The sequence below is a fragment of the Cordyceps fumosorosea genome (assembly GCF_001636725.1).
Source record: "Cordyceps fumosorosea ARSEF 2679 chromosome Unknown scaffold_16, whole genome shotgun sequence".
Classification (NCBI taxonomy): Eukaryota; Fungi; Ascomycota; class Sordariomycetes; order Hypocreales; family Cordycipitaceae; genus Cordyceps; species Cordyceps fumosorosea.
The window spans coordinates 552593-578663 of record NW_017387316.1 but is presented as its reverse complement, the minus strand read 5'-3'; the positions used below and the strand labels follow the sequence as shown (position 1 = coordinate 578663).

Sequence of the window (26071 nt, the reverse complement as noted above, 5' to 3'; positions counted from 1 at the left end):
CATCCATTGCCAGTGGTCCTCTGGCTGGTATTGGTCCGAATTAGGTGTGTTCAAGGCGAATTTGTCCGAAAGCGTCAAGCTATAGCCTTCCTTCATGAGAGCTACCGGCATCTTTAAAGACAAGGATGTCACCATCTCGATCCCTTGCGGTGCCTCGGATCCCCGGGGATGCCCAGCATCCCTATTCGATGCTTCGCGAGTGTCGCTCGACGGAGCACGCCCGCTCCTGCCCATGACGTGAGCAGTTATTTGCCTTGATTTCTCTTGCCAAGAGAGGATTGTGCGTAAGTAGGCCGAAAATCCTTCTTCCGACACCATGGACGAAGATCTGCCTACGTCGACTGTTTCCGGGTCCGGGACCCAGGCGCGAAGCGACACTTCGCCGCAAGCAAGCAAGGCATTTTCAACCGCTTGTCCGACATGGCGGAGAATTTGGGGATTCGATCCCTCTACAGCAATGACAGCACCTCTGGCTTCGACTTGTGATCTATCATGCTCGCCTGAATAAATGGGGAGAGGTCCGGAAATCCTTGAAAGCGCTTCGAGTTTGCGCTTGAAAGGAATAGACATGACTGCTTCTTCCAAATTGCTGGGTCGCTTTTCTTGAGGAGCTGGAAGAGAAAACACAGGCGCTGGAAGTATGGGCTGTCGCATATCCAAACTTTGCGTACGAACTGGCGACGGTGAAACAGCTGTTTGCAGTGGTGGGAGTTTCAGAGACTCGTCAAAGCCACTGTGCCGCCGAGCCGTCTCTTGATCTGCCCAAGGAACTCCTCCAGGAGGGCGTGGTGGCGGCGGCATTGGCCCGGTGTGTGACCGAGGGATTGTGCTGAGTTCTGGTAGCGACGCGTGAGGATATGGACGCATTGGTTGGTAGGGACCGCCTTCAGGCGATGTACGCATCGGGTCTGCTGGCAAATCTCCAAATGCTCCATGTAGTCGACCGACGGCGTGGTAGTTGCCTGCTCCATTAGCCCGCCGACGCTTTGCCTCAGGAGAGCTCAGATCGTCTTCATAGCCTCTCACCGGAGGTAGCTGCTGATGGGGAAGTGGCAGCGTGCTGACGGGTGACAAATCCATGCTCGATCTCCTCGGTGCCGATGCATCGATGCTGGGTAGAGTAGGTTGGCCATGAGGACCGATCTTAACAGAAGGAGGTGTTGCGACTGGCGTTGAGGGCGTTCTCGGGGTGGCAATGGTTCGTCCGTTGCATTTCATGCAGCGACCAGGCTCTTCTCCAGACGGTGTGCTTGGCCAACTGCCTTGAACTTTGCTGCCTCTTCTAGGTTGGTAGCGGTAGTTCGGGTATTGATGTTGGTGTCGTTGCTTCTCTTCTTCGGCCAGCTTCTTCCACTTTTCTTTTATATCTTCGGCCTCATGTTTCCATTTCTCGCCAATGATTTTGGAGATCTCCGGGTTTGATAGCTTGGGGTTGTCAGCTGTCACTTGCGACTGGTGATGCTGACGATAGAGGATGAATGCTACATCAAGGTTAGCGGAGAACGGAAGTGGATTATGGTTTCAAACGCACCATTACGAGGACGGGGTATCTTGGGTGTTGGTGTGCAAAGGCATATGGCTTCTCTGGAGGATTCTGGCTTCATAACCGGCCCTGCTGTGTTGATGCTCAGTTGCTCATACAGGCCATGTGTTTGGTCAGCAGAGGTCAGGGACGCAGCCCGTTTTCCGGTGAAGCTTGAACTACCAGGGCTCGGTGACCGTCGAGGTGCAAAGACACCTTGCGGCCCGCCTACCCTGACAGCCCTATCAAGATCCATGAGCTGATGTGGCGCCGTGTCATGTATGGGTCTGGATGAAAAGGACAGGACTTGGGTCATATTTGAATGTCAGCAGAATGGCGTTCCGCTGATGCTTTTAGAACAGCAAGGATCATGCGACCCGGGAAGCCGGCTAGCTACCTGAAGCGTGGACGGTGCGAGCTCGTGTCGAAACGTGCTCAGATTTGGCGGCTGAAGACAGTTATGATGTAGGACCAGGCTGCTGGAGAAGACCGGTTGTTTGGGGCTGCGGGGGTGGGAGGTACAGTTTTGGTGCGGTCGGGGGAAGTTGCTGAGATATGTCTGCGAAACAAACTTGGGGATGCACCGGGCCAATCCGTCGCAAGCCTGCCAGCGCGGTAGCAATAAGAATGTTGAAACAAGTTGTCGTTATTCGAGAGGCGAGCCGGTCATCGTTGGACCCAGCAGAGGGCGATTATTGGTGGGCGGTTGAGTCGACCGGGGTGAGGAGGCTGGAAGTCAACGCGGAACGAAACGTCTCTTTGAACGGCATATGTTTGCGTACAACCCTGCGTCGGCAGAATACAAGGTCAAGGATCGGAGGGGCCAAAAGCTGGTATAAGCTCAAGGCGAGGGGGACAGCCAGTTTGCGCGTGCAGGAAGAGCCGGGATGGTGCAGGAAGGTCAACGATTAGGCGCTTGTTAGGAAGTGAGGCAAGCTGTTCTTGGCCCGGCGAGGGAAGGGCGAGGACGGCAAGGCTGACGGGCTAAGAGCCGGGAAGATGGGCCGAAAGAGAATGGAGAATGGACGAAGAGACAGACAGACTAGGGTGGACAAAAACACCGACTCTGGCTGCTGATCCGGCAGGCAGCACTGAATTGGAAACCGTGAATTCGGGATGAGCGGGTATACACGACAAGTTGGGAAAAAAGAGAACAAAAGGATTCACAGACAAAGGTGACGCAGGAAACAAAAGGCACCATGGTACTCCGTACACCATGGTATTATATCATCAAGAGGGAAGGTTCAGGCCGTGTTCCAGCTAACCAGGCCGGGGGCCAGCATACCCCGTTCTTGTTCAACTGCGCCAAGGTGCCTTTGCCTGGCTGGGCAAAAGCTCTCGTTGCCCGAGTGTATGGAGAATACTAGACGGACGGGGGAGAATAACGGTGTCCAAGACAACACCACCGGCGCTCGTCCTCCTCCTCCACCTCCTCTTCCAGCAATTCCTAGGGTCTGCCATGGCACCCAAGCTAACGGCATTACAGATTACTATGAGATCTTTTTACTCAAAGACAAATACTTGCCCCCGAAAAGCTTGTCGACCTTTCCGTCCGTCCACCCAAAAGCAAGACTCCCACCCTACCCTAGCCTCCCCAGCCTCGCCAACGGACGACAATGTGGGCGGCGCTCAGGAATGTGCGGCGACGTGAGACCCTCTGTCTGGAATGCGCGGCCCTGAGACAAGAAAAAAAGACGAAAAGCCTCACACCCAAGGACCAGGCCCACCACCGCCCACCACCCCCGAGGTGAGGGTGTGGTGGTTAGGCGCCCCAATTCTCGTCGACATCGATGCCGTGTTCTCAACAAGATACCAAAGTCTTCCTTCACACGTGATGTGGTCGGAAGGTTTGCTACTCTGCTGGTCTTGCTTTTGCTCTCCCGTGTGGTTCGGCGGCGGGTAAGCTTTCTCAAGGGAGGGTGTGGACCGGGCCGGATGCGGTTACCTTTTACCCTGATCCGGAGAGCTTTGTTTCCACGACGCAAATGGACAAAGCTCGAGAAAGGAAAAGAGAACAAGAAGGCAAGAAAAAAGGTTAATCATGAAAAGTTACGTGTCCCAAAAAATGGGACGGGTGGACGGGGGGGGGGCGAAAGACAAGAGGCTGAATGGGCACAGTCCCTTTTCGCGTCGAACTGAACTCGAAGGAGCCTTGTTAGCCTCAATCCCCGTTCCAAAACGGTAAGCCTTGACTCACCTGCTTCCCTTGTCTACAGATGGTACTTGCTGCTTGTTGTCTTTTTCTGGGTCTTACCAAGCCGCCCGTCCGTTGAAGATGGCAGCGGTAGCAAAAAAGTCAAACGGGAAATGAGCCGGCTGTCGGCGTCCTCTCCCGTTTCGGCAGGCCATCCGCACGTACTTGGGGTGAGATTTGCCTTTTTTCTGTTTTCTATTCGTACATTCGTCGATGCGGGTTATGCTTTTCCAAATCATTTCTCTCTCCCTCCCCTGCCCATATGTCTTGGAAAGTGTGGGTGCCACCGGGGGGAATGGGCTGTTGTTGTTCATCCTGACTTGCATCACAACGACACGCCCTGTCGCTCGTCTCGCCATGGATGGGATACCGGTCGTCTGTTTGCTACGCAAGGGCCCCTGCTTAATTGTGATTGATGAGATCGGTGGCCAAGAGATTGCCGCGGTGGCCGCCTGCCTTGCCTTGCCTTGCCTTGCTGCCCTCCCTTGAGGCGGACCGCCTTCTTTGTCCTCCCCCCCCCCTTCCCTCGTGCCTGTGCTTTTCCTTGCCTCATTCTGTCGTGCATGAAATTTATTTTTAACAACAGCTCTGCAACAACACGCAACGCAATCATGATGCAGGAGCACAAAGGAGAAAGCAAACCTGGGGGCGGCGGGCATCTCGGCGTCCTCCCGCATTTCACCAGGGCGATCCCTTGGCTTTGTCGTCGAGTGACGCGCCCCAAAATAACAACAACCCCCCTTCCTTGCCCAACGGGGAGCCTCAACACATCTGCAATCTGTATCCGTACTTGACAGCATGAAACGGTAAGCACGAAAAAGAGCGTAACGGTGATTTTAACCTTGTTTTGGTTTCCTTTTTCTCCTCTCTCTTGCTTGCCCTCGTATTCCTTGCCGCAACTTTCTTTTTCCTTTCACCCAACCAGCGCTACGGCCCGTGATCGTCATCGACACTAATAGTAAGCGATCAACGTTCCTCAACGATCTATACTATCCGTTGTTATTGTCCTACATTTATTAGGACTACTCTTTGTTGTTGTCCATAATGAGAAGTATGATGAAGACTATAGCAGGTACAGTAGTACAACTAATAAACAAAATCCTTTGGGGTCGTGTTATTCTCTTTTCTTTTCAGTACCGAGACGCCGTCCGCCCAACTTGGGCAGTCTCGCATTTGAGTCGCCCCTCCCGTCCCGTCGCAAAAGCAATTTCCGCGCCGTGTGACTACCCATTCTCTCTCAACTTTTCTGTCTCTTGAAGTCCTCCTTCTCATCGCTTTCCCATTGGGCGAGGAGGGGGATGGCGGGAGCGGAGGGTGGGTGCCTTAACTTCAACTCATCTCTTTCACTCCCATGTCAACGCCAAAAAAAAATCATCCTTATTTTATCAAGGAACAAATCCTCCGTTGTTTCCCATTTCTTTCTTACAAAGACGGAAGACGTCTCCAGTTGTCTAGTCTAAACATCGATTCGGCAGGCTGTCAACTTCAAGACAGGTAGCCCCGGCCTGCTTCACTGCCAAGCAGCGTGGCACTGCGACGGGCGTCAAGGAACAGATCCTCGCACTCTGCCACGTCTTGGACGTCAATCTGGGAGCGACCGTTGGCCTTTGCAAGAATGCTGTTGTTGCGTGCTCTGGTCAGCGACAATGTCTCGGATCCAGTCTCACTTGTTGGGGTCAAGGCGGAGGGGCGACGGGGTAGACACGAGTAGGAGGGAAAAAGGGGGGTCGGAAAGAACTGGAGATTACAGCAACAAAGTGAAGCACAAGCCAGTTGGAGGCCGGTGAAGTGATAAAGAACAGAAGCTGGAAACAATGCGACATGGGAAATGGTACAGTGCGGGTCATTCTGAGAGAGCCATGTGATCAGGAGGAGATTTTTGAAGAGGGGCCACTTGGATCTTCTAGTTCATGGTTGCGCTGCAACAGGGAAATAAAGACCGGCAATAGTAATCGTGGTCACTTCTCTGCCGTCGAAGCACGATGGAGGAGACAACGCGTTCAATATGCGCCAAGCAGGTAGGCGAGTGGCGAGTGGCGGGTAAGAAACATAAAGGACGAGACTCACCTGGCAGGGGTCAGGAGTTGCAGGCAATATCTCAGACTGGTGCGCACACCGTGATCCGCAATCTTGTCGATGGCTGCATCGGTAATGGCAACGGCCTCGGTGGTGGCGCGTAGCTTGGCAATACGCTTAATCTCATCAGCCTCGTAGGGTGCCGTGGGGATGATCAGCAGGCGAGCTAAGAAGTCGCTAGGAATGCCGTGTGCCGCGACAATATCGTCGGTGCCTCGGATCTTGCACATTCCGCGGTTCGACGCTAGAACCACGATGGGCGCAATTGGCGATTCCAGGGCCCGGTTCAGATAGGTGAAGCATTCCACGTCGAGCATATGCGCCTGTCGCCCCAGATATGTTAGCTCAACGACCCTGCGACTAAATTCATCTCCGCCACCGTGTTTTGTGCCGGTTCTCGTTCCCTTTTTCCCATCTCACCCATGGGGAAATTGTTTTGGGAGTGGACCTCGGGGAGTAACACAAAGAAAGGGTTGTGCAGCACAGGAGCGGAGAATATTCATCTCAAACATCCTTCTTGTCTTACCTCGTCAATAAACAGAACTCCGGGGACGAGTTCAGCAACCCCCTGGTCAATGTATTTGCTGACCACCTTGTTGATTTCCATGCGCAACTTCTCGGTGATCTCCGTCATCTTTGGCTTCATCAACTGCCCCATCATGCTCATAATGTCTTGCCCGCCTTGCGGTCTGGCATTGGCGACGTCGAGGTCGTGCAGCGTCACGTCCTGGACAATTTCCTTCTTCTTGTGCACTTCGCCTTTGGGAAGAGGCACGTATTCCTCGGCTTCCAGGTCGAATTCGGTCGCATAAGCATCAGATCTGCCGACGCGCTTGCAGGCTCCCGTATTGGCTTCGATGTAGATGACGTCTCCGACGGTGACGCGCTCTTTTTGGATAGCCTCGTAGATGCTGGGGTCTAGACGCAGCTTCTTTTGTCCCTTGGCACTCTTGAGGCCGATCAGTAGCGTGCTAATCGTCTTGCCGTAGCCACCGAGCGGGTTCTCCGCCTCCTCGGGGGTGAGCTCTGTGACTTCGCCTTCGTAAACTTCCTTCGTCTCGCGGACCTTGAGACCAATGGCTCTGCGAAAATTCTCCATGAGCATCTCCGTCTTCTTCACTTCCGTCGAGTAGACTTCGCTGCCGACGATGGGGCAGAACGGGATCTTGGTACCCAGTTCTTGGCTAATGGCCAGCGCCAGCGCTGTCTTTCCAGTGCCGGGGCCGCCTGCAAGAAGAACTCCGCGTCCGGCCATCTTGTGAGCTCGAATTAGATCGACAACGACACCGCAGGCCTGTTACTCTTGCGTTAGCAGCCAACTTATCCGCAATCTGCGAGGATTTCCAATATCAGCTTTTCGTACCTCTCGAGCCTGTATTTGGCCAATGAACCCGCTGGCTTGCGACTCGGCCCGTCCATCTGACTTGAGGCCAAGGCCCTTGATATGTGTATGGGCTGCCGTGCGATTGTCGCGCTTGTTGCCCTTGACTTCACTGATCTGAACCATGTCGGCGGCGGCTTGACGAAGCCTCGAGATGTTGAAATAAACGTGGAATAGGAATCTAGGGCTTAAATACAATGCAATTCGACGTTTGGCTGCTGAAGAAGGGCGTGCTTTGATGCTGAAGAGCGTTTGCGAAGCCTCGAAATGTTTGCGATCCACCAGCACCTGGCGGCCCGTTGAAGCTGTCGCGACGGCCGCGAAAAAGGCTTGGGTCACGTGATGTTGGAGCTACCCTGTACCACGATCTTGCCTTTCTAATGAGTACACAACACACTCGCTTTGTTGATCTCTTTCGTTCAGTTTTCAGAGAATATATTTTTGAGTCCAAATCTACATTGCTTCCATGTACAATGTCGTATTGCGCCCCTGATGTTACCATAGACTTACACAATCAAGTCGGTCAAATAAATGATGATCTAGCTACTAGGAAACAAGGGTGTATAGGAGAGACCGAAAGATCACTTCACGTCGAAGTGAAAGGCAAAGAACAATGTAAAGGATACAAAGGATTCATGTACACGTCTATATTCATCAAGATCTACCGTGACCGGTATATATTGAGTTCGGTATTTGCACCGGCTCCACCACCATCCATCAACATAGGCGAACCTGTCTCATCCAGTAGGTTCTGTTGCGCCTCAGAATCTTCCACCTTTGTAGTAGCCTTGGGCGCCTTTTTTAAGAACATGACCCCGATAGCACTCCCCAGAATCAAGGCACATCCCAAGAAGCTGACAAGTCCCATCCTGTGGCCAAAGACCCACCAGTCGAAGCTCGCCGCAAACAACATGTGAGTGTATATCATGGAATTGGCCTTGTTTGACTTGTCCTTGCTAAGGCCGGCGGTGAGCAGGAACTGCATGATGAGGCCGAATATGCTGATCAAGATGATGAGAAAGACCTGCTTAAGTGTGTAGGAGAACTTCCACTGCAGCGTAGGCTGTGAAACATTCAACGCGGGCGCTGCGCACAGGATGATGGCGCACATGAGACTGCTGATGACCGCAAAGGCGTTGACGGAGATGAGCGGATGCGTCTGCTTGCCGAGAGCCCGGAGGGTCGTGAAGGCGCCCGCCGCGCCAAACACACCGAGGAGCGCGACGGCGACGGCGATGAGGCGCTCGCTCGCGGTTGCTTCGTGGTCCATGCCGGGAAGAGCGCCGGCCTCGGGCGTCTCTTCGCTGGACGTCGTGTCCGAGTTGGCGAACAAGGTCGCGGGTTGCGCGATGAGGACGACACCGAAGAAGGCAACCAGCGTAGCGAGCTGCTCCATCCTCGTGAACGGCTCGCGGAGCGCGAAGTAGCAGATGATGCCGGCGACGCCCGGCGCCAGGAAGGTGATGACGGTTGCGTCGGCGAGGGGTAGATACATCATCGAGTACCACATGCCGAATATGCCGAAGAAGCCAACAAATGAGCGGACGAAGAGGAGCAGGCGGATGCCCTTGTGCGGGATGGGAAAATCGGGAAAGTTAGCCTTCCACATGTATATCGAGCAACCGACGGCGCTGAGGCCTTGTCTATAAAACAAAAGCTGCACCGGATGCATGCCGTCTCCTTCCAACTCCATGATCCTGGCAGTGAGGTTCATGAGAGAGCCGAATAATTGGGCCAGCGCAACACATATGGAGGGTAGGTTATTTTGCCAAAATTGTCGAGCCAATGATGGTGGTTGTGTGAAGCCGTGCTGGCCGTCGTAGCTGCCGTACATGTCGTTGGGCGGGAGCGGTGACAACCGGCCACTGAGGATCGGGCTCGGAGTCAGTGCTCGAATAGCTTCCGGCACGAAGCCCCCGGATTTGGGGCCGAATATATTTGGCGACAACCCATTTTGCCCGACGGCTCCGGCACCTGTCGTTTTGCTGTCAAGCCCTGTCTTGCCTTGGGAAGCAAAGTCTTCCTCAGCGGTGGTACCGCAGCCGGTAGACATGGTGGGTGAGTACTGGCCGGGTGTAATAGCCGACGCCGACAAACCTTTTCAAGAGCAGAGCCGTAGACAATATTTGCTTGAGAACTGCTCAAGTCTTGTGGTCGTCAACTGAGTAGCCATGGCAGCAGTTGTCTTCCGAGAAGGGAAGAGAGAGAAGAGCAGGAAACGAGGCAGCGTTACCAGTCATCAACGAACCGGCAATAGACCAGGACGTGCCCAGTCAGTGGCGGTGGAGTCAGACTTGCTCATCCTATGAGCGGCGATGTTTGGTTATGGTTGCATATAGGATGGGGATGGCGGAGGAGACGGTGGGAACTGCACGGCCGCAACGACGAACGACAAGTAAGAATGCAACTTTTAGCGAGAAGCCCAAGAGCGTGGGGGGCCTTATTATGGGGAGGCTATGGTGCGTCGTGTGTTGGGCGGTTGGAGGTGGTTGCGGCCCGATATCGCTCTATTAAGTTGCGGCGGGGGATGCTGATAAACTCACTGCCAAAAATATGGCTGATCATTGTCGAGTTAGGAGTGACGCATGGTGGCTGGTTCCTTGGCGTATTGAACTGACAAGTCGGCTTCTCGAGGCGCCGGGCGGGTGTGTGGAAGTAGCCTCGCTAAGTTGCGAGCTAATTAACAGGAAGCAATAAAATATATTGCTGATATACACTCTTGCAAAAGTTTCTTTTTCTGCCTGTCGCGAGAGAATCATCTCCTCGTTGGCGCTTCTGGCTTTCGCGTGAAGTAAAAGCATGCCTAGTGGAGGCTCGCGTCACTGTGCCAAAGCCGTGGAAGCCACGCGATGAGAATGCAATGCCAGGCGAATCGAAGAAATGCTTCGTAAACTGTCTGATATTTTCTAGGGAGCAACCAATCAAACCATTTGCTCCCCAATCCGAACCCCAACCTGAACTCCATGCAAGTTAAAAGCAAACTGTAACAAGAGACTCGCTCTACGCTGAAGGGTGTATTGCCCATAAAAAAAATCGAATCGCCATCCTTTCCAGCTCTCGTATCGGCATTGCCGTCGGGGTATCACTTCTTCTTGCCCAAAGCATCCGCCTCGGCATCGTCGTCGTCGTCGGCCTCGCCAAGCTCCTCCTCGTTGTTGGCCGGCCTGCTCGCACCGCCGCCGCCGCCGCCGCCGCCGCTCGCCGCGGGCGCGCCGCCCTCTACTTTTTCGCGCTTCTTCTCCTCCTCAGCCGCCTCCTTCATGATGTCGTCCTCGGCGTCGCGCAGGATCTCGCGAGCCTTCTTAATCTCCTTTTGCTTCTCAAAGACTTCCTGCACCTTGCCGAGGAACGCCGGGTTCTTGCGGAACGCAAACTCAAAGTCCTCGTACTTGATCTTCTGACGGCCCGAGTACTGCGCGGCGCGCGCCGCCTCGAACGCGATGGCTTGCATGAAGTCGGTGAGGATCTCGTCGAGGACGCGGACGGTCTCGGGGAGGGGGTTCTTAACGTCGCCGTGTGCGTAGAGTAGCTGAGCTACTGCAAGGGGGCAGTTAGCAAATGACGACGAGAGGGAAGATGGCCGCGTGGGAGGGGAAGGAGGTGCTACGTACGCTCGTTGTGCGAAAAGTTCATCTTGCCGACATTTTTGCCAGCACGCGCTCGTGGTTCCATCTCGAAGCAGTTTGGAGGCGGCGCCTGACGGTAGCCACGCGCCTGAGTGGAGAGGAGGCTCTGCGAAATAAATGATCAAAGATCTGGTTATAAATACAGAGAACCGACAATTGCTTTTGCGGGCCTCGTGCAAGTTTGAAATGGATGAATCTGTACTGGGAGAAGTTGGCTTTTCAAGATGCCGGATGCTTTGAGATGTTTGGTGGGGCAGTTGTGGTCACAGTTGACGTACAGTACAAGCTGAGTCGGGCGCGGCGAATCTTTGGTCCCCTGAAAGCAACCGTAGCTCCAACAGAGGCCAGCGCATCTCAAACTTGGAGCTTTGCATTGCCGCCACGACCTCGTACAGGCCGCAAAACAAGACATAAATTTGGGCGCTGTCGCTTCGACATAGCAAAGATGGTATGCTGCCTTCGTGCATGTCGCGTTCTGTTCTGTCTGCTTTCTAACATGCCTACCAGTCCGCGCTCTTCAACTTCCAGTCGCTCCTCCTCGTCATCCTGCTGCTCATCTGCACGAGTACATACGTCCACCACTTTACGCCGGGCATTCTCGATAGGAATAAGAATGGGTAAGAAGGGAAACGAGACTGCGCAAGTAGGCAAAGCCTCTTCACAGAAAACTAATCACATGGCCAGCGTTACCGGCATCTTTTGGAAATGCGCGAGGATAGGCGAGAGACTCAGTCCATACATCAGCATCTGCTGTGTTGTCATGGCTGTATGCTGACCCGTTCCCTTACACTACCAGACAGTATACTGATATCGAAACAGGTTTCCATCTTCTTCGGATAGACGGCACATTCGGCGGCATTTTCTCGACTTGTTTCTTTTTTGCGATGCGGGCGTTTCGAGGGGCGGATACATGACTACTTACGAGGTTCCGAAATACATACTGTTGGGCGATCATCGGCACCGGGACTCTACAGCCACAAGCGGCTTAGAAAAGAGAATAAAATCCTAATTATTATACACGGTGCCTTTTGGCGCTGCATACTCGAGTGACGTGTGCTATGCTCCAATTAAAAAGATGCTGAAATCAAAGGGGCCATGGGTTGCAGATCCATTTTATACAAGGCGATGAAGAACCTCTTTGCCGGCGAGCCACCGCTCCAAGTTCTCGGCCGTCTCCGCATACCACCTGTTCATGAGACCCTCATCTACGTACCCCATGTGAGGCGTGGTGAGCACCTTGGACCGTCCCGCGACGCCCCATTGCTCGATGCGCCAGGGGCTCCTCTCCGGGAGGGGCTCCTCGTCGTAGACGTCCATGGCTATGCCGCGGATCTGGCCCTGGTGCGCCGCGTCGAGCAGCGCGTCCTGGTCGATGAGCGGCCCGCGCGAGGTGTTGACCAGCAGCGCGTTCGGCTTCATCAGCGCCAGCATCTCCGCGTTCACCAACCCCCTGGACCGCTCGCTCAGCACGTAGTGCATACTGACCACGTCCGCCTCGCGGAACAGCTCCTCCTTGCCGACCGCGCGAAAGGTGCGCTCGCCGAGCTCGTCCTCGACCGGCAGGCCGAGGCCGGCCGCCGCCTGGTCCGCGCGGTCCTGGTCCAGGTTCGCGCTCCAGCAGACGACGCGCATGCCGAACGCGAGCGCGCCGATGCGCGCGACGGCCGCGCCCAGCCGCCCCAGGCCGACGACGCCGAGGGTCTTGCCGGCCAGGCCCGTGGCCAGGCTGGACTGCCAGCCGCCCGACTTGACGGCGGCGTCGTCGATGGCGACGTTGCGAGCCAGCGCCAGGATCAGTGCCCAGGTGTGCTGCGTGGTCGGGTGGCCGCCGCCCTTCCGGATGTCGGCGGGCAGCGGCCTGCCGGCGGGCTCGGGCCGGTCGGTGCGGCCCTTGCCGGGGGCCGCGGCGACTGTGACGCCCAGCTCCCGGGCCGCCTGCAGGTCAAAGGTCTCGAACTGCGTGCCGGTGCAGAGGAGCAGCTTGAGGTTCGGTAGGCTGCGCAGCAGCTGGGCAGGAAAGGGGGTCCTCTCGCGCATGGCGGATATGATGCTGTATGGCCGCAGTTTCTCAGCCAGCGCCCTCTTCTCTTCGGCCGTGCTTTGAGGCACGTATGATTTGAAGATGTCAATGTTGATTTCGGCTGGGTTTATGTGGGCGAAGTGTGGTGGCGCGACGGAGAGGTAGTCATCCAGAATGACCATGGATGGCACCGCGGAGTTGAGGTTACGGCCTGAGTGTAGTTGGCGTCCATGACTGGCTGCCCGTGTGATGGATTTTAGAGCGATCCTTGATGCCATTTGGAAAGGTGAATAATTGGAAGCGAGGAGGGAATCGTGCGAGTGAAGTAGTGCCGGCGATGCGGCTGGGATGCAATGCGAGTATACAGGTGTGTGTGTGATTGGAAACACAGATGGGATTACAATAGCTTCTTTCTTATAGGTGGGTGGTTGAGAGCTGGTTGATGGCTTGTCTGTGTGCAAGTTGGTCGGCGAAAGTCGAGGATGCGATAGGATAATGCGGAGATGCGACGAAAACGCGGGGAAGCGAAGCCACCATTTTTAACTCGGAGAATCAGCGCCTAGTGCGGAAGCGTTGTTGATGAGCTTACGTTTTTTGCAATTGCAAGGAATGAGGGCTTTTTTATTCATTCATTGGTTCATGATGGTCATTTGGTGATTAAATTGGTTGGTCTGCTTTCTGTTCATGTTGCGGTAATGTTGGTATCGAGGTCCGACCTTGGTTGCCGCATCGTTCCCGCGCACGCACTGGTCACCGACTACCAAGCGATCGCCATCCATCCATCAGCCGTCTTGGCGTCAAGTCAGCCACCAACTCCTGCAAGCCTCATTCTGGATCGAAAATCGGCACACAGTCTTTCCTTCAATGGCAAGTCGTGACAATCTTGGTGCTACTGCTTTTGGAGATGATCAATTGCCTCTATACAGAGTTGTTACCCCGGGCCGGCTGCGACATATCCTCGCCGCACTTTATAATTTATTAAACAGAACCCTGTTCGAGCCCACCAGTTCATCTCCACCTTGGACAATAGTGTAATGCATCACGCGAGGTTGGGAGCCGACTTTTTCATTGTTCGGTACTTTGCGGCGAGCTCCCAGGCCCTCAACTCATTGCAGATATTATTCATCAGGGAAAATTATCCATGGCCAGTAAAAAGATCCACCGCCTACTCCAAGCCCTCGCGAACTGGGAGCGCGGCAACGGCCACACGTCGCCACACCCGAACGAGGCTGGCCGCAGCACGGAAATGGCCGCCATTCGAGATGTCTAATATAGTAAGTCAAGCGAGGGGCTTTCGTCCAGCCGAACCGGTGACCGGAACAAGAGAAATCCCATCTCATAAGCTGCGTGGGCAGAGAGAGGTGCTGAAGAAGGAGGACGGGACAAGGACGTGACTAGGCATTACGATGAGGAAGATTGGAGCAACAATGATATTACTTGGGCTAGGCGAACAATAAAGAGTAAGCAGATTGAGCACGTGGGCTAATTGCCCCAGACCAACTTTATTAGTATCCTCCTGTCGCTTTGGCTGGAATAGTTGGCGCACTTATTCTGCCTGTTATTCCCCCACAGCGCTGCCGCTTAGCCGGACCGGACCGGACAGCGCACTAAGCAAGCAAGAAGGAGACGAGGACACATGCAGGGACGCTTATTTGGCATTGGCCAGCTGATCTTCTCGTCTTTATCAAGTTGAGTCCTCCTTGTAATAAAAGGGAAGCCGTTGCACGTACCTTGCGTGCCACGCTAGGATCTCTCTCCTCTCACACTCTCCTTCCTCGCCTCAGCTGAAGCGTCGCGTGGTCGCATACAAACAGCCAACCCTACCCCGACGACAACCAAAAACACCACACACAGACGGGATCCGAGATGAACGACACACGACTCTCGGACAAGGTCGTGGCCGCCACAGAGTCCCAGGATGACGACCACGGAAAAGAACCCGTGGCCAGCCAGGGCGAGGCCGAAGTCCTCGCCGCTCCTCTCTCCGACAAGAGGCAGTCACTGTCCGACATCTTCACCATTGTACGCCCGCCGTTCCTTTCCGCCGGCTGCCAGCCGCTCCGATGCATCGCCGCCAACGAGGGACGGCCAAGTCACGCTCGCTAATCTCCTGCCGCAGTTTTGCTCCGGCTTCGCCCTCATCTCCGACGGCTACCAGAACAACCTCATGACCATGACCAACGTCCTCTTCAAGAAGGAGTACGCCCGCCAGTATACCTCTTCCGTCAGCACCCGCGTCTCCAACGCGCTCCTCGTCGGAGAGATCCTCGGCCAGATCGTCGTCGGCCTGACGTGCGACTACCTGGGGCGCAAGACGGCCATCATCGCAACCACGTTCATGATCGTCCTCGGCGGTATCATGGCCACGGCCTCGCACGGCGTCACCATCGACGGCATGTTCTGGATGCTGACCATTTCTCGTGGTATCGTCGGCTTCGGTGCTGGTGAGTTGCGCGCTTCCCAAGTCAAGGAAGGCTCTTGTAAAGCCAAACACTGTTTGCTGACGTTGAATAGGTGGCGAGTATCCCGCGGCCAGTGCCTCGGCCTCGGAGGCGGCCAACGAGCACACGCTGGGCCATCGAGGGCCCGTCTTTATCCTCGTCACTAACCTGCCACTCTCATTTGGTGGTCCGCTGGCCGTCTGCGTCTTCCTCATCGTCCTCTCCGCCGCTGGGGAGAACCACTTGTCTACCGTTTGGCGCGTCTGTTTCGGCATCGGCGTCCTGCTGCCCCTGACCGTCTTCTACTTCCGTCTCAAGATGCTCAACTCGAAGCTGTACCGCCGCGGTGCCATCAAGAAGAGGGTCCCGTACAAGCTCGTGATCCGCTACTATTGGAAAGCCCTGATCGGAACGTGCGGCGCCTGGTTCCTCTACGACTTCATCACCTTCCCTAACGGCGTTTTTTCCGGCACCATCATCTCCAGCGTCGTCAAGACCGGCAGTCTCCGCAGCACAGCCGAGTGGCAGCTGCTCCTGGGATCCATCGCTCTTCCTGGCGTCTTCCTCGGCGCCTTCTTCTGCGACCGCCTCGGCCGCAAGAACGTCATGATGATTGGCTTCTCCGGCTACCTGATCTTTGGTCTCATCATCGGCCTCGCCTACGACAAGATCGCCAAGATCACCCCGCTCTTCATCATCTTCTACGGTCTCATGCTCAGCTTCGGCAACTTCGGCCCGGGCGACATGCTGGGCCTCATCTCCTCGGAGAGCTACGCCACCAGCGTCAGGGGCACCTGCTACGGCATCAGCGCCGCGGTTGGCAAGGCGGGCGCAGCCATCGGCACGGAAGCGTTCAAGCCCATCCAGGAAAATCTCGGCAAGAAGTGGACATTCATCATCGCCGCCATTTGCGGTGTCGCTGGCATCCTCGTCACCTACTTCTTTGTTCCTAAGCTTACCGGCGAGGACCTGTGCAAGCAGGATGAGAAGTTCAGAGCCTACCTGCTGGCTAATGGATGGAATGGTGAGATGGGCGAAGAAGATTTGGCTGCGCTGGCAGAAGACGTCGACGTTGACATTCGATCAGAGGATGGTGTGCAGGAGAAAAAGACGACAGTATAATTTGTATATAGGATAGTTTTGTATAAGATGAAAGAGATGAAAATAAATAAAGATGAAATAAATAAAAAGACGAAAAGATATGAACGATATAGACTGAAGACTGCCTATAACAGCGAGCTACGTAGCTTCATGCTCATCGTGTCTACAATGTTGTTACAGACGTTTAGTTCAGCCGTTAAACAGACTTTTAATTTCTGTACTTTGGTGATCATCGACTACCTATGTGGCACTTGGCCGCAGCCCCTTGAAGCTTTTCGTGATGTTGGTGATAGCCTCCTCGACCGGCAACCGCTCCATGGAGCTCGCGCCATAGAAGCCGTGCACGCCCCTCGTCCTCTCCAGCACGTACGCCGCGTCCTCCGGCGCCGCGATCGGCCCCCCGTGGCAGAGCACCAGGATATCCGGACGGATGGCCACCGCCGCGTCACGAATCTGCTGGATCAGCTGGACGCACTCGTCCAGCGTCTTGCCCGAGGCGGCGCCGATGGAGCCGGAGGTGGTGAGGCCCATGTGGGCGACGAGGACGTCGGCGCCGGCCGTGGTCATCTTCTGGGCCTCGTCGACGGTGAAGACGTAGGGGGTGGTGAGCAGGTCCAGCGCGTGGGCGGCGCGCACCATGTCGACCTCGAGGTCGTACGACATGCCCGTCTCCTCGAGGTTGGCGCGGAACTGGCCGTCGATGAGCCCGACGGTCGGGAAGTTTTGCACGCCGGCGAAGCCGAGGTCGCGCAGCTGCCGGAGGAAGTGGTTGGTGTGCAGGAAGGGGTCGGTGCCGCAGACGCCGGCGATGACGGGGGTGTGGCTGACGACGGGGAGGACCTCTTTGGCCTGGGTGGGACGAGTTGTTAGTTGGAAAGAGAGAGGAAGGGGGGTTCGGTGGATGACGGGTGAGTGTGAGTCAAGACTCACCATGTCGAGGACAACGTCGTTGGCGTTGCCGTACGGCATGAGTCCGGAGAGAGATCCTCGGCCGGCCATGCGGAAGCGGCCGCTGTTGTAGATGATGATCAAATCTCCGCCGCCGGCTTCGATGAACTTGGCGGAGAGGCCAATCCCAGCGCCGGCGCCGACGATGGGCCGGCCTTGGGCGATCTGATCGCGCAGGTTGGCCAGGATCTCTTGTCGGTTGGTCGGGGGCGCCATGATGTTTAGGTATTTACCGACAGTGCATAGAGGACTGGTGTAATTCCTAGTTTGGCTAACGAGTTGGTCAAAATGCCTCGTGTCTTGAGTGAATGCAAGTTAAAGACAGGTCGTGAGTGACTGACGACTTGGTGAAGTAAAGAGCTCCACCCACCACTTCATCAAGAAGTGGAGTTGAAGCCTCTTCCGCAGGCAACCACGGCGGCGACTAGTGAGAATATATGGAGTTATTAGGCCGTGATTTGTTGTCTCTTGTACTACATCTCGTGTCCAGGGTTCATCTTCCTGAGTTGAGTGTTAGTTAGGCGGCAGGTGAGGGGCCGCTGCAGTTGCTTCGCTGACCTCACTCGAATCATCATCAACGTCAATTGCACCGACATGCTTGCAGCGTTTCCTGCATGCATAAGCAACTTGCATTCTAAAAATCCAACACGTTGAGGTTGCCGACAGCGCAGCACATCCGCGATGCCGACCGTAGCCGTCATTGGAACTTGCGACACCAAGTTTGACGAGTTGCGTTTCTTGCGCGACCGGGTGCGGGATCATGAATCCGTCGATACCATCATGATTGACGTTGGCTGGCGGGCGACCGAGCATAGCGACATCGCCATGTCGCAACAGCAGCTCATCGCCAAGTACGGCGAGGGCAAGGACGTATCGTCGCTCCCCCGCGGCGAGTTCATCACCTTCATCTCCGCATGCGCGGCCAAGGCCGTCAAAGACCTCTACGAGAACCGGTCCATCGACGGCATCGTTTCCGCCGGCGGCTCCGGCGGCACCTCGCTCGTCTCGTCCGTCATGCGGGACGTGCTGCCCATCGGCTTCCCGAAGCTGATCGTCTCCACCATCGCGAGCGGCGACACGGAGCCCATCGTCGGCGAGACGGACATTGCGCTCATGTATTCGGTCGTCGACGTCGCCGGCCTGAACCACGTCCTGCGGGGGATCCTGAGCAACGCCGGCGCGGCCATCGGCGCGGCAGCGGTGTCCTTTTCCAAGACAAGGGCCGCCGACGCCGAACACGACTCCGCAGCGTCGTCGGAGAAGAAGAAACGCGTCGGCATCACCATGTTTGGCGTGACCACGCCCGGCGTGGACGCGATCCGCGCGCACCTCGAGGGCAACTACCCAATCGAGACGTACGTCTTTCACGCCACCGGCCGCGGCGGGAAGGCGATGGAGCGACTGGTGCGGGAGGGCACTCTCGACGCCGTCGTCGACCTCACCACGACGGAGATTGCCGACTTCGTCGTCGGCGGCGTCATGCCGGCCGGCGAGGACCGCCTCGACGCCGCCGTGCAGCGGGGCATCCCCAACATCGTCTCGCTCGGCGCGACCGACATGGTCAACTTTGGCGCGCGGCGCACGGTGCCGCCTGTGCTGGCGGAGGGCCGCGCCGTCGTCGAGCACAACCCGCTGGTGACGCTGGTGCGCACGTCGCCGGAGGAATGCACCCGGATCGGCGAGTTCATCGCCGGCAAGCTGGCGCGGACGGAGCGCCCGGACGCGACGCAGGTCTGGATCCCGAGGGGCGGCGTGAGCAGTCTGGCCGGGAAGGGCAAGCCGTTCGCGGACGCGGCGGCTGACGAGGCGCTGTTTGAGGCGCTGCGGAAGGGGCTCAAGGACACGGGGATCGAGATCATCGAGGACGATAGGGACGTCAACGATGTAGAGATGGCCAAGGAAATCGCGGTTTCGTTGGCGCGGAAGCTTGGTCTTGAGTCTTGAGGCAACTCGTGGAGATCACGGCCTTGTCAGAGCGATACATTTTGTGAATGATCATAAAAACCATGAACTGAATAATTCCAGAGTTTGATTTCATCAACGTAAGATATGTAAATATATTATTACAAGACGGCGTAGAAAAAAAGAAGAAAGGGCTTGTTAGCAACTAGCGGGCGAAGTTTCATTGTCATATAGTAGCTAATAAGTTAGCGTATTTCAACAATCAGAGAACAAGCGTCGTTGGTCTAGGGGTTAGGATTCAACTCTTCCAAAGTTGAGGCACGGATTCGAGTTCCGTACGACGCACACTCTAAAATTTCTTTTTTGCCTCTCCGTCATACTTGAAGTGCACTGCTCTACTGTGACATGCCATTTTACACGCGATTTGTTTCTTTTTGATATTTTCTTTTTCTTGTTCCTTTCCTCTTCATTTTTCTTCTTATTGCCTCTATTGAGTCATGAGCCCCTGTGTGGCTTGCCCTGCGTCATTTGGCGCCCGCAATGTCCTTACGAGATGGATGGTCCCCGAGGCCACCACCTGCTTGCTCGCGAGTAATTCGAGCCCATCCGTCCGTCCCCCTGGTGGATGCCGAGAACTCAACACGGAGCGCCACTCCAAGCTCCCTTCCCCCTGCTGCTTATTATTCAAGTCACAGAGAGAGAGGTTTGCATAGCCACCACGCGACAAGACGAGCAGCCGGAGAAGCGACGGGACGCCGCTTACACCATGCCTACTAGTTAGTTCGTAGGAGGGCGCTGTTGCCCGTTTTGGCATCTTCGCCGGCTAGGGGAGAGGCGCAAGTAAATGCTCGACGTGATCTTGCGGCCAGCCGAGTTCCCCGACCAAGGCGTACGGTATGGTTACAGGGGTTGTTGCCTGCGACAAGATGGCTTTTCCCGAGGGGAGGGGGGTGCGCGGTGTTGGTCCTGACTCTTCTTGCAAACCCTGTGAACCTTGTGAACGCGTCCAGTTGAACCGCAGAGCGAGGGCAGGTAGAAGGCGGCTCACTCGTCGGTGTGGCCGATGTATAGTTAGCCCACCACTCCGTCGCAACCGGCATCCACCATCCATCCACCCAGCCAAGGAACAGGGTCGCCCGGGTCGCTGATTAACTTTAAAATTTTGGGCCCGGCCGCCGCTAAAATGGTAGTTAGCCCCCTCGGATCGGGGCGGGCATCTTCCATGATCGTTCCAACCGGTAGCTGTTCCTGGCTATCTCGGGGGGGCCATCGCGGTTCTCTCACCCAAGTCTGTAAAATTTCGATCTTTGGGAAATCCGGTAGAAAAAAGAGGGTGTATTCGTAATTGCTTGACTTGCAACGTTGCTGCTTACCCGGGGAGGAAGGGCTGTTGGTCTGCGGCCTGCCCACCGTAACATTGCTCGCTCCCCTTGACACTGACCGCCTCGCAGCGACGAAAAGAAGCTCGAGTCAGAATAGCAAGCAAGCGTGAGGCGAGGCGAGCGAGGCGAACAGGGCTGACCAGAGGGAGGGGGGGTGTACGAAAAGTATGCAAAGTATGCATCCAGTAACCCTCCAAGTTACTATGTACATAAATGCCTAGTCGTAGCCCTTTGACAGGGTTCATTGGTGTTTCATTTTTCTTGAAAGCCGAAGCCTCACACGACACGACACACGATACCTCGGACCCCGCTGAAAGCGTGCCTCGTATTGACGGATACATGTGGCTCGCCGGGGATTATAGATTCAGTGTCAGCCGGACCATCGACACCGGGGGATCTGGTGTTTGGCCATGTAACACGTATCACACCGAGGCAGCTCCTTGCATGGCACACCGCCTGCATTGTCACGCCGGGCTGCTCGCCGCCCTTCTCGTTAAAAAAGAATTGCAAAGGCCCACTGCCAACCCATGCAACGTTTGCAGAGGAAGAAGCCATTCCTCCGAATGCATGATCCCAGAGTATGCAGCAACGTTCCTCAGCAATGGGCGGGCGGCTCCGCGGCTATCAAGAAAGCTTGTGGATCAGACATGACAAGACGAATGCTGGACCGGGGTCACACGAGAAACTAGTAATAATAAATCTCGGTCTCCTCGATACGCTGTGGATATGGGATATATTCAGGGCTCGGCCTCATGCCAAGAGCCCCGGGAGAAGGAGAGAGAGGGAGGGAGGAATGCAAGGGTGTTGCGAGCTTTTCTCACAACGAACATGACTGGGGGCCATGAGTTTGAAAATAGGACGAACATGTGCTTCCCTATTTAACTAGTCGGCAACGACGAAACAGCACCAGGGAGAGTTGACCGCTTTGGTCGAGAAGAAACCTCGCGGCTATCAAAGATGGATGCTCGGCCATCTTTTCCTGGAGAAAAAGATGTCACCGCCAGACGTGTATCATGTTGCCGATGCGGGAAAATAAAAAGAGCAAGCACAAGATTGAGTTTGTGTGTCAGCTCTCCCCGGCTATTGCCCATCCACGTTTCAAGTCAAGGAAACCTCCGTCCGTCCGTTGGTGAAACGGCATGCAACGGTCGGTCGGCAATGAAAGCGGGAAGTGAAGATGACATGAAGCAAGTATGTATGACGGGAAGTATTCGTACCTTAGAATTAGCGGCCGCATTGCATCGTGTTGTTTTTGTTTTTGTTTTTATTTTTATTTTCGTCTCCATGAATGTGACAGGTAATATTCCGCAGCTTCTAGAAAGATGGCGGCATTATTTTGCCAATAAGCAAGGAGGCGGCAAATAAGAAGTACCTTGTTCATTATGATCAAGGTTATGAAATTTACTTCAACTATCTCTTCCATTATAGAAGCCTTCATCTCCCTAAATCTGTATGGCTGTGGCCGCCACTAATAGGCGCCACATATTGGTGCCCAGCAAACTTAGACTTAATCAGACGCAAGGTTACGAGGGAAAAAAAGGTGTCGTAGCTGCAATCCTTTTCAGTATATTATTATTATCGCTTCAACAGCTCAGCTGACATGTCGATTTGCCTCGTGTTTTTTCTTGTAGTCTTCATGCCGCCACTTGCACCTTTGACTCTACCAAAAGAGCAAATAACCTGAAACAAGTCATGCATGCATAGTCTGAGCAGGACAAGACAGACCACTGCGTTGCATCCTGCATATTCCTCTAACCCTCAGTTTCAGTCAACTTGTTCCCTCGCAGCCTCGCTCCACCAGTGGCGATCGTAGCTCAACTCAACCGAGGCCTGTCTGAATCTAGTATAGCAGTCGGTGTGGTTGCTTATACCTACCCATACACCAATACGACAAACCGTGAGATTGCCAACTACTCGTGACCATGACACCCACGGGCCACGCCGCAACCACGCCTGCTAACTAGTCAGGCATCGTTGTGCTTACTACTAGCAGTACCAGTAAGAGCTGGGGGCGTGAGAGGAGAAAAGAACGCATTGCTGCCCTTTTTTCGCCTCTTCCGTGACCCAGTCTGTGGCACGAACACCGTAGTATATACGCCGGGGGCATTGTAGTATCTTGCCACCCCAGCGACCGGGAATGAGCCCGCTTATGCCCTGTGAGTTACGTGTGGCATTATCAGGGCCTTCAACAAACAGTCTGGCCCAAGATCATGCGGACCTCACTAACCAATGCATTGTTCCATCCATTGTTCTCACCCAGCTGCACCGACGTCGGGCATCACGGCGACTTCTTTACCCGGGCAACGTCCCCGGACTGCTGTGTCCGGGCCGTCGTGCAAAGTGTCATGTAATTTAAAACGCACAAGGGAACCACTCCCCCACGCCGGTCCGCCAGCTGATCAAGGAAAGTATGTAGCGGCCCGAAGTGCGCGTGATGACGCTCAGCAAGGCAGACAAAGCGAGGCTCGTGTGCTAGAACCGGTTCCCAATCAGAGCATCCATAATTGCCTATGAAAAGCTATAAAGAAAGATAAAGACGCGTAAAATATATCGTCAACGGTTACTAGTGGCGTCTGGCTGAAACGCGGGTGACTTGTTCCTTTGTTCGTTCTCCTAGCCCGCCTAGGCTCGATAGACTCGGAGGCCGCAAAGTTACCAGTCTCCTTGGCAACCCTGAAGATCACGCCCTTGGCGATTGTACAAGTAGCGACTCCGTACGGATAGGGAATTCTCCATCCTACCAAGCACAGGACAATTAGTTAGCAACGGGGGGTATAGCTAGCTGGAGAAGCGCTCAATGAAGTATAGCTTGCTTGTATTAGCCATGACGCGCCGCCGATGCTGTTACTAGGCTCCAGTTATAACTCTTGGGTATTGATCAATCAGAGATTAGATTTGATCCAGTATGCTGTCTTGCCATGCAAATCTCAATAGCCGGGCCTGTGGTCCCCGATGCATTACAACGCCAGGTAAACTAGGAGCTGAGTCGGCGACTCGAGAGAGAAAAGAGGCAATGACACAGTGATCAGTCGCCACCAAGAACAGTCCTGGATACATGCGTGCACCGCATTAGATGCCGCAGATTTTTCCTTGCGTGCAAGTCATCGCTTCTCGCGAGCCAAACACGACAACGAAGCCGGAGGCTGATACATCTCCGGCTCCGCTTTCGTCGCGTTTGATAGCAAAGACACTCATATTACAGTTCGAGCAGGCTAGGACTTGATGCTCCTTTTTGGTTCCAAGTGGCGGTAATGAAAGCCCCATAGTGAGCGGTGTTGGTTTGCATAGGCAGGCTGTATCATACGAGGCTACTACACGAAAGTTGCAGGGAAACTGGCAAGTTGAGTTGCGCGGTGCATCTAGATCGGTTGCGCCTCATATCTCGCCTTAATAATGCGGCTGTAATAACGACCAGGTGGTATAGACTAACTGGCAGCGGTGAGCATCGCAGCAAGGCCAGAACAGAGGCGGTGCATCAGCGTCACATTATAAGGATCAAACATCAAATCGCATGCATGCTGCCGGGTTGTATTCAGACGGTAAATGCGTTACCAAGGCGCGCATGATGTCGAGTCTGGACCAAATTGGGTAATCCTCCGATGGCATGGAACGGGTTGTTGTACTGGGCGGGCTGCAAGGGAGGTAGGTCACATGGATAAGGAGAAAGGAGGTGTAGTTTGGTGGAGCTATTCCATGCTGCATTATTGGGAAGCCCAGCATGTACTGGGTATGTGATGGTATTTCATGGTGAGGGGAACAGAGTTTGATTTGACGGGCCGTGCTTGGACAACGCAGGGCTGCCTTGCGTGGGGGGGGGGTTCCCTGACATATTGTCCGAGTTTTGACAGGGATTGACGGTGTGTCAATGCTGTGTAAGAGGAATGGAAGAGGCGAATGTTGTAACTTGCATTGCGACCAACAATGTGACTCGTGCGACAGACGACAGACAGCCTTGGTTGGGATCGCTGGAGATGGCGGCTATAGAGTCGTACGGCAGCGGTGGTCTTGTTGGCCGCTAGAACTCGGGGTTTTATTAAGTAAACTTTGAGAGAAGGAAGCAAGAGAGGAAAACTGACTCGAGGATGGCCCGCGGTGAGGAATTACTGAATCCGGCGACAAGTCTTGGCGGCGAGCCAATCAGTTGTTATTATTAGTACGGAGTGCCGAGGGCGGGGAACATATCGTTGAGCCGAGGAGAAAATGAAGAAGAAGAGGGGTTAGCCAGCATGGTATGGAAGGATAGAAGCGAGGCATAGAAGCGAAGCATAATAGCAGGAAGCGTCAGGTATCACCTAGAGTGATGTGCATTGCCTCTTACCTCAGACCCAGTGATGTACATGCATGTACTCTCCAGAGCTGATGGGACAGGGACAACAACATGTACAAATGCTCTTGCTAGTGTGATTAAACAAGAAGAGCATAACTAATGCAACACAACCAACAGATTATCCGCCCATACATTGATGTGATGAATACCCTGTAGGCGGTTAAGCCAGACTCGTGCGTTACGCTGTAGGTGCTACAAAACTTGGCCTGGCACATGCCATGCATGTCATTAAGCACTTTGTATCCGTACATGTACACGGGTCTGAAAATTGCGGCCATCGCCAGGCATCGCTAATCACTTGCAGACAATGAGTTGAAGAAGCGTATCGTGATTTTCTGGCCCAGCCCAGCCCAGCGCATCCGGCTCATCTCAATTAAGCTCCGAGGAGAGCATTCCAGTCGCGACCCCCTCCCCCGAAGAAGAAAAGAAGAGAACCCTGTATTCAGCACCCCCCCCTCCCCCCCAGCAGACCCGGCTGCCTGGGACAATCCCTCGTGGGCTGCGGGCGGGGGAGGTAGACAGGACAGGGGGGAACAGGACAAGGGGGGGGGGGGCGGGTTTGGCGCGGCGTGTCCTTAGCAAGCTGAAAGGTTGGACTGGTAATTTAGCAGTGGCTTTTGACGCAAGGGTACATTTGCTTGCTCCCCATGATCTTGGGCGCAGTTTTCGTCGGCGACCAAGGACAGCAGCCACCACCGCCTTGTTGCAGTTGTGATGGTGGTGGTGGTGGTTGGGCAGTGATGGAGGGCGCTGAAACAAGAGAGTTGCGTTGATTATATTCGCAACCAAAGCAAGTAGAGTAAGTAGTAGTAGTAGTCGTAGCCAAGCCACGTAGTTGCGTAGTCGGTGACATTACTCGAGTCCTTGCAGCAGCCCGGCTTTTTGTTAGTACATAGGTTTGGTAGGGCAGCCAGCAGCAGCAGCAGCAGCAGGGAAGAAGCCCATCATCCGCCACCACCGAAGCTATCCATACAGAGTACTACCTACCTACCAATGTATACTCGGGTACAATCAGTACAAAGTAACAACAACTATCCCTACATCAAGTTGTCCATACGAATAGGTAGTGGTCGGTCACTGGTGGGCTTTCTTATTCCCCTTTACAACTACCGCAGCAACCTGCCTGCACTTGCACTTGCACTCCACAGAAT

At 54.8% G+C, this 26071-nt stretch overlaps 8 protein-coding genes across 8 annotated transcripts; 3 read left to right on the top strand and 5 right to left on the bottom strand.

The window, feature by feature from the left end:
• Window positions 1-5201: 5201 nt before the first annotated feature.
• ISF_06385 (AAA family ATPase Pontin) lies at window positions 5202-7299 on the bottom strand (the record flags this gene model as incomplete). The annotated part of the gene is made up of 4 exons (XM_018849989.1): window positions 5202-5334; window positions 5784-6115; window positions 6319-7086; window positions 7156-7299. The coding sequence occupies 4 exons, from the start codon at window positions 7297-7299 to the stop codon at window positions 5202-5204; spliced, it is 1377 nt and encodes a 458-aa protein (XP_018702966.1).
• Window positions 7300-7834: 535 nt separating this feature from the next.
• Window positions 7835-9226, bottom strand: ISF_06384 (Drug/metabolite transporter; the record flags this gene model as incomplete). The annotated part of the gene is made up of 1 exon (XM_018849988.1): window positions 7835-9226. The coding sequence occupies one exon, from the start codon at window positions 9224-9226 to the stop codon at window positions 7835-7837; it is 1392 nt and encodes a 463-aa protein (XP_018702965.1).
• A 1029-nt stretch (window positions 9227-10255) lies between these two features.
• On the bottom strand, window positions 10256-10845 carry ISF_06383 (Transcription initiation factor IID, 18kDa subunit; the record flags this gene model as incomplete). Its single annotated transcript, XM_018849987.1, has 2 exons — window positions 10256-10710; window positions 10785-10845. The coding sequence occupies 2 exons, from the start codon at window positions 10843-10845 to the stop codon at window positions 10256-10258; spliced, it is 516 nt and encodes a 171-aa protein (XP_018702964.1).
• A 399-nt stretch (window positions 10846-11244) lies between these two features.
• ISF_06382 (hypothetical protein) lies at window positions 11245-11639 on the top strand (the record flags this gene model as incomplete). The annotated part of the gene is made up of 4 exons (XM_018849986.1): window positions 11245-11247; window positions 11307-11416; window positions 11484-11565; window positions 11619-11639. 4 exons carry the CDS (start codon window positions 11245-11247, stop codon window positions 11637-11639), a joined length of 216 nt encoding a protein of 71 aa, XP_018702963.1.
• A 273-nt stretch (window positions 11640-11912) lies between these two features.
• Window positions 11913-13001, bottom strand: ISF_06381 (glycerate dehydrogenase; the record flags this gene model as incomplete). Its single annotated transcript, XM_018849985.1, has 1 exon — window positions 11913-13001. The coding sequence occupies one exon, from the start codon at window positions 12999-13001 to the stop codon at window positions 11913-11915; it is 1089 nt and encodes a 362-aa protein (XP_018702962.1).
• Window positions 13002-14685: 1684 nt separating this feature from the next.
• ISF_06380 (Major facilitator superfamily transporter) lies at window positions 14686-16382 on the top strand (the record flags this gene model as incomplete). Its single annotated transcript, XM_018849984.1, has 3 exons — window positions 14686-14841; window positions 14939-15263; window positions 15334-16382. 3 exons carry the CDS (start codon window positions 14686-14688, stop codon window positions 16380-16382), a joined length of 1530 nt encoding a protein of 509 aa, XP_018702961.1.
• A 219-nt stretch (window positions 16383-16601) lies between these two features.
• On the bottom strand, window positions 16602-17525 carry ISF_06379 (hypothetical protein; the record flags this gene model as incomplete). Its single annotated transcript, XM_018849983.1, has 2 exons — window positions 16602-17210; window positions 17292-17525. 2 exons carry the CDS (start codon window positions 17523-17525, stop codon window positions 16602-16604), a joined length of 843 nt encoding a protein of 280 aa, XP_018702960.1.
• Window positions 17526-17990: 465 nt separating this feature from the next.
• Window positions 17991-19253, top strand: ISF_06378 (putative protein family UPF0261; the record flags this gene model as incomplete). Its single annotated transcript, XM_018849982.1, has 1 exon — window positions 17991-19253. One exon carries the CDS (start codon window positions 17991-17993, stop codon window positions 19251-19253), a length of 1263 nt encoding a protein of 420 aa, XP_018702959.1.
• Window positions 19254-26071: the final 6818 nt, after the last annotated feature.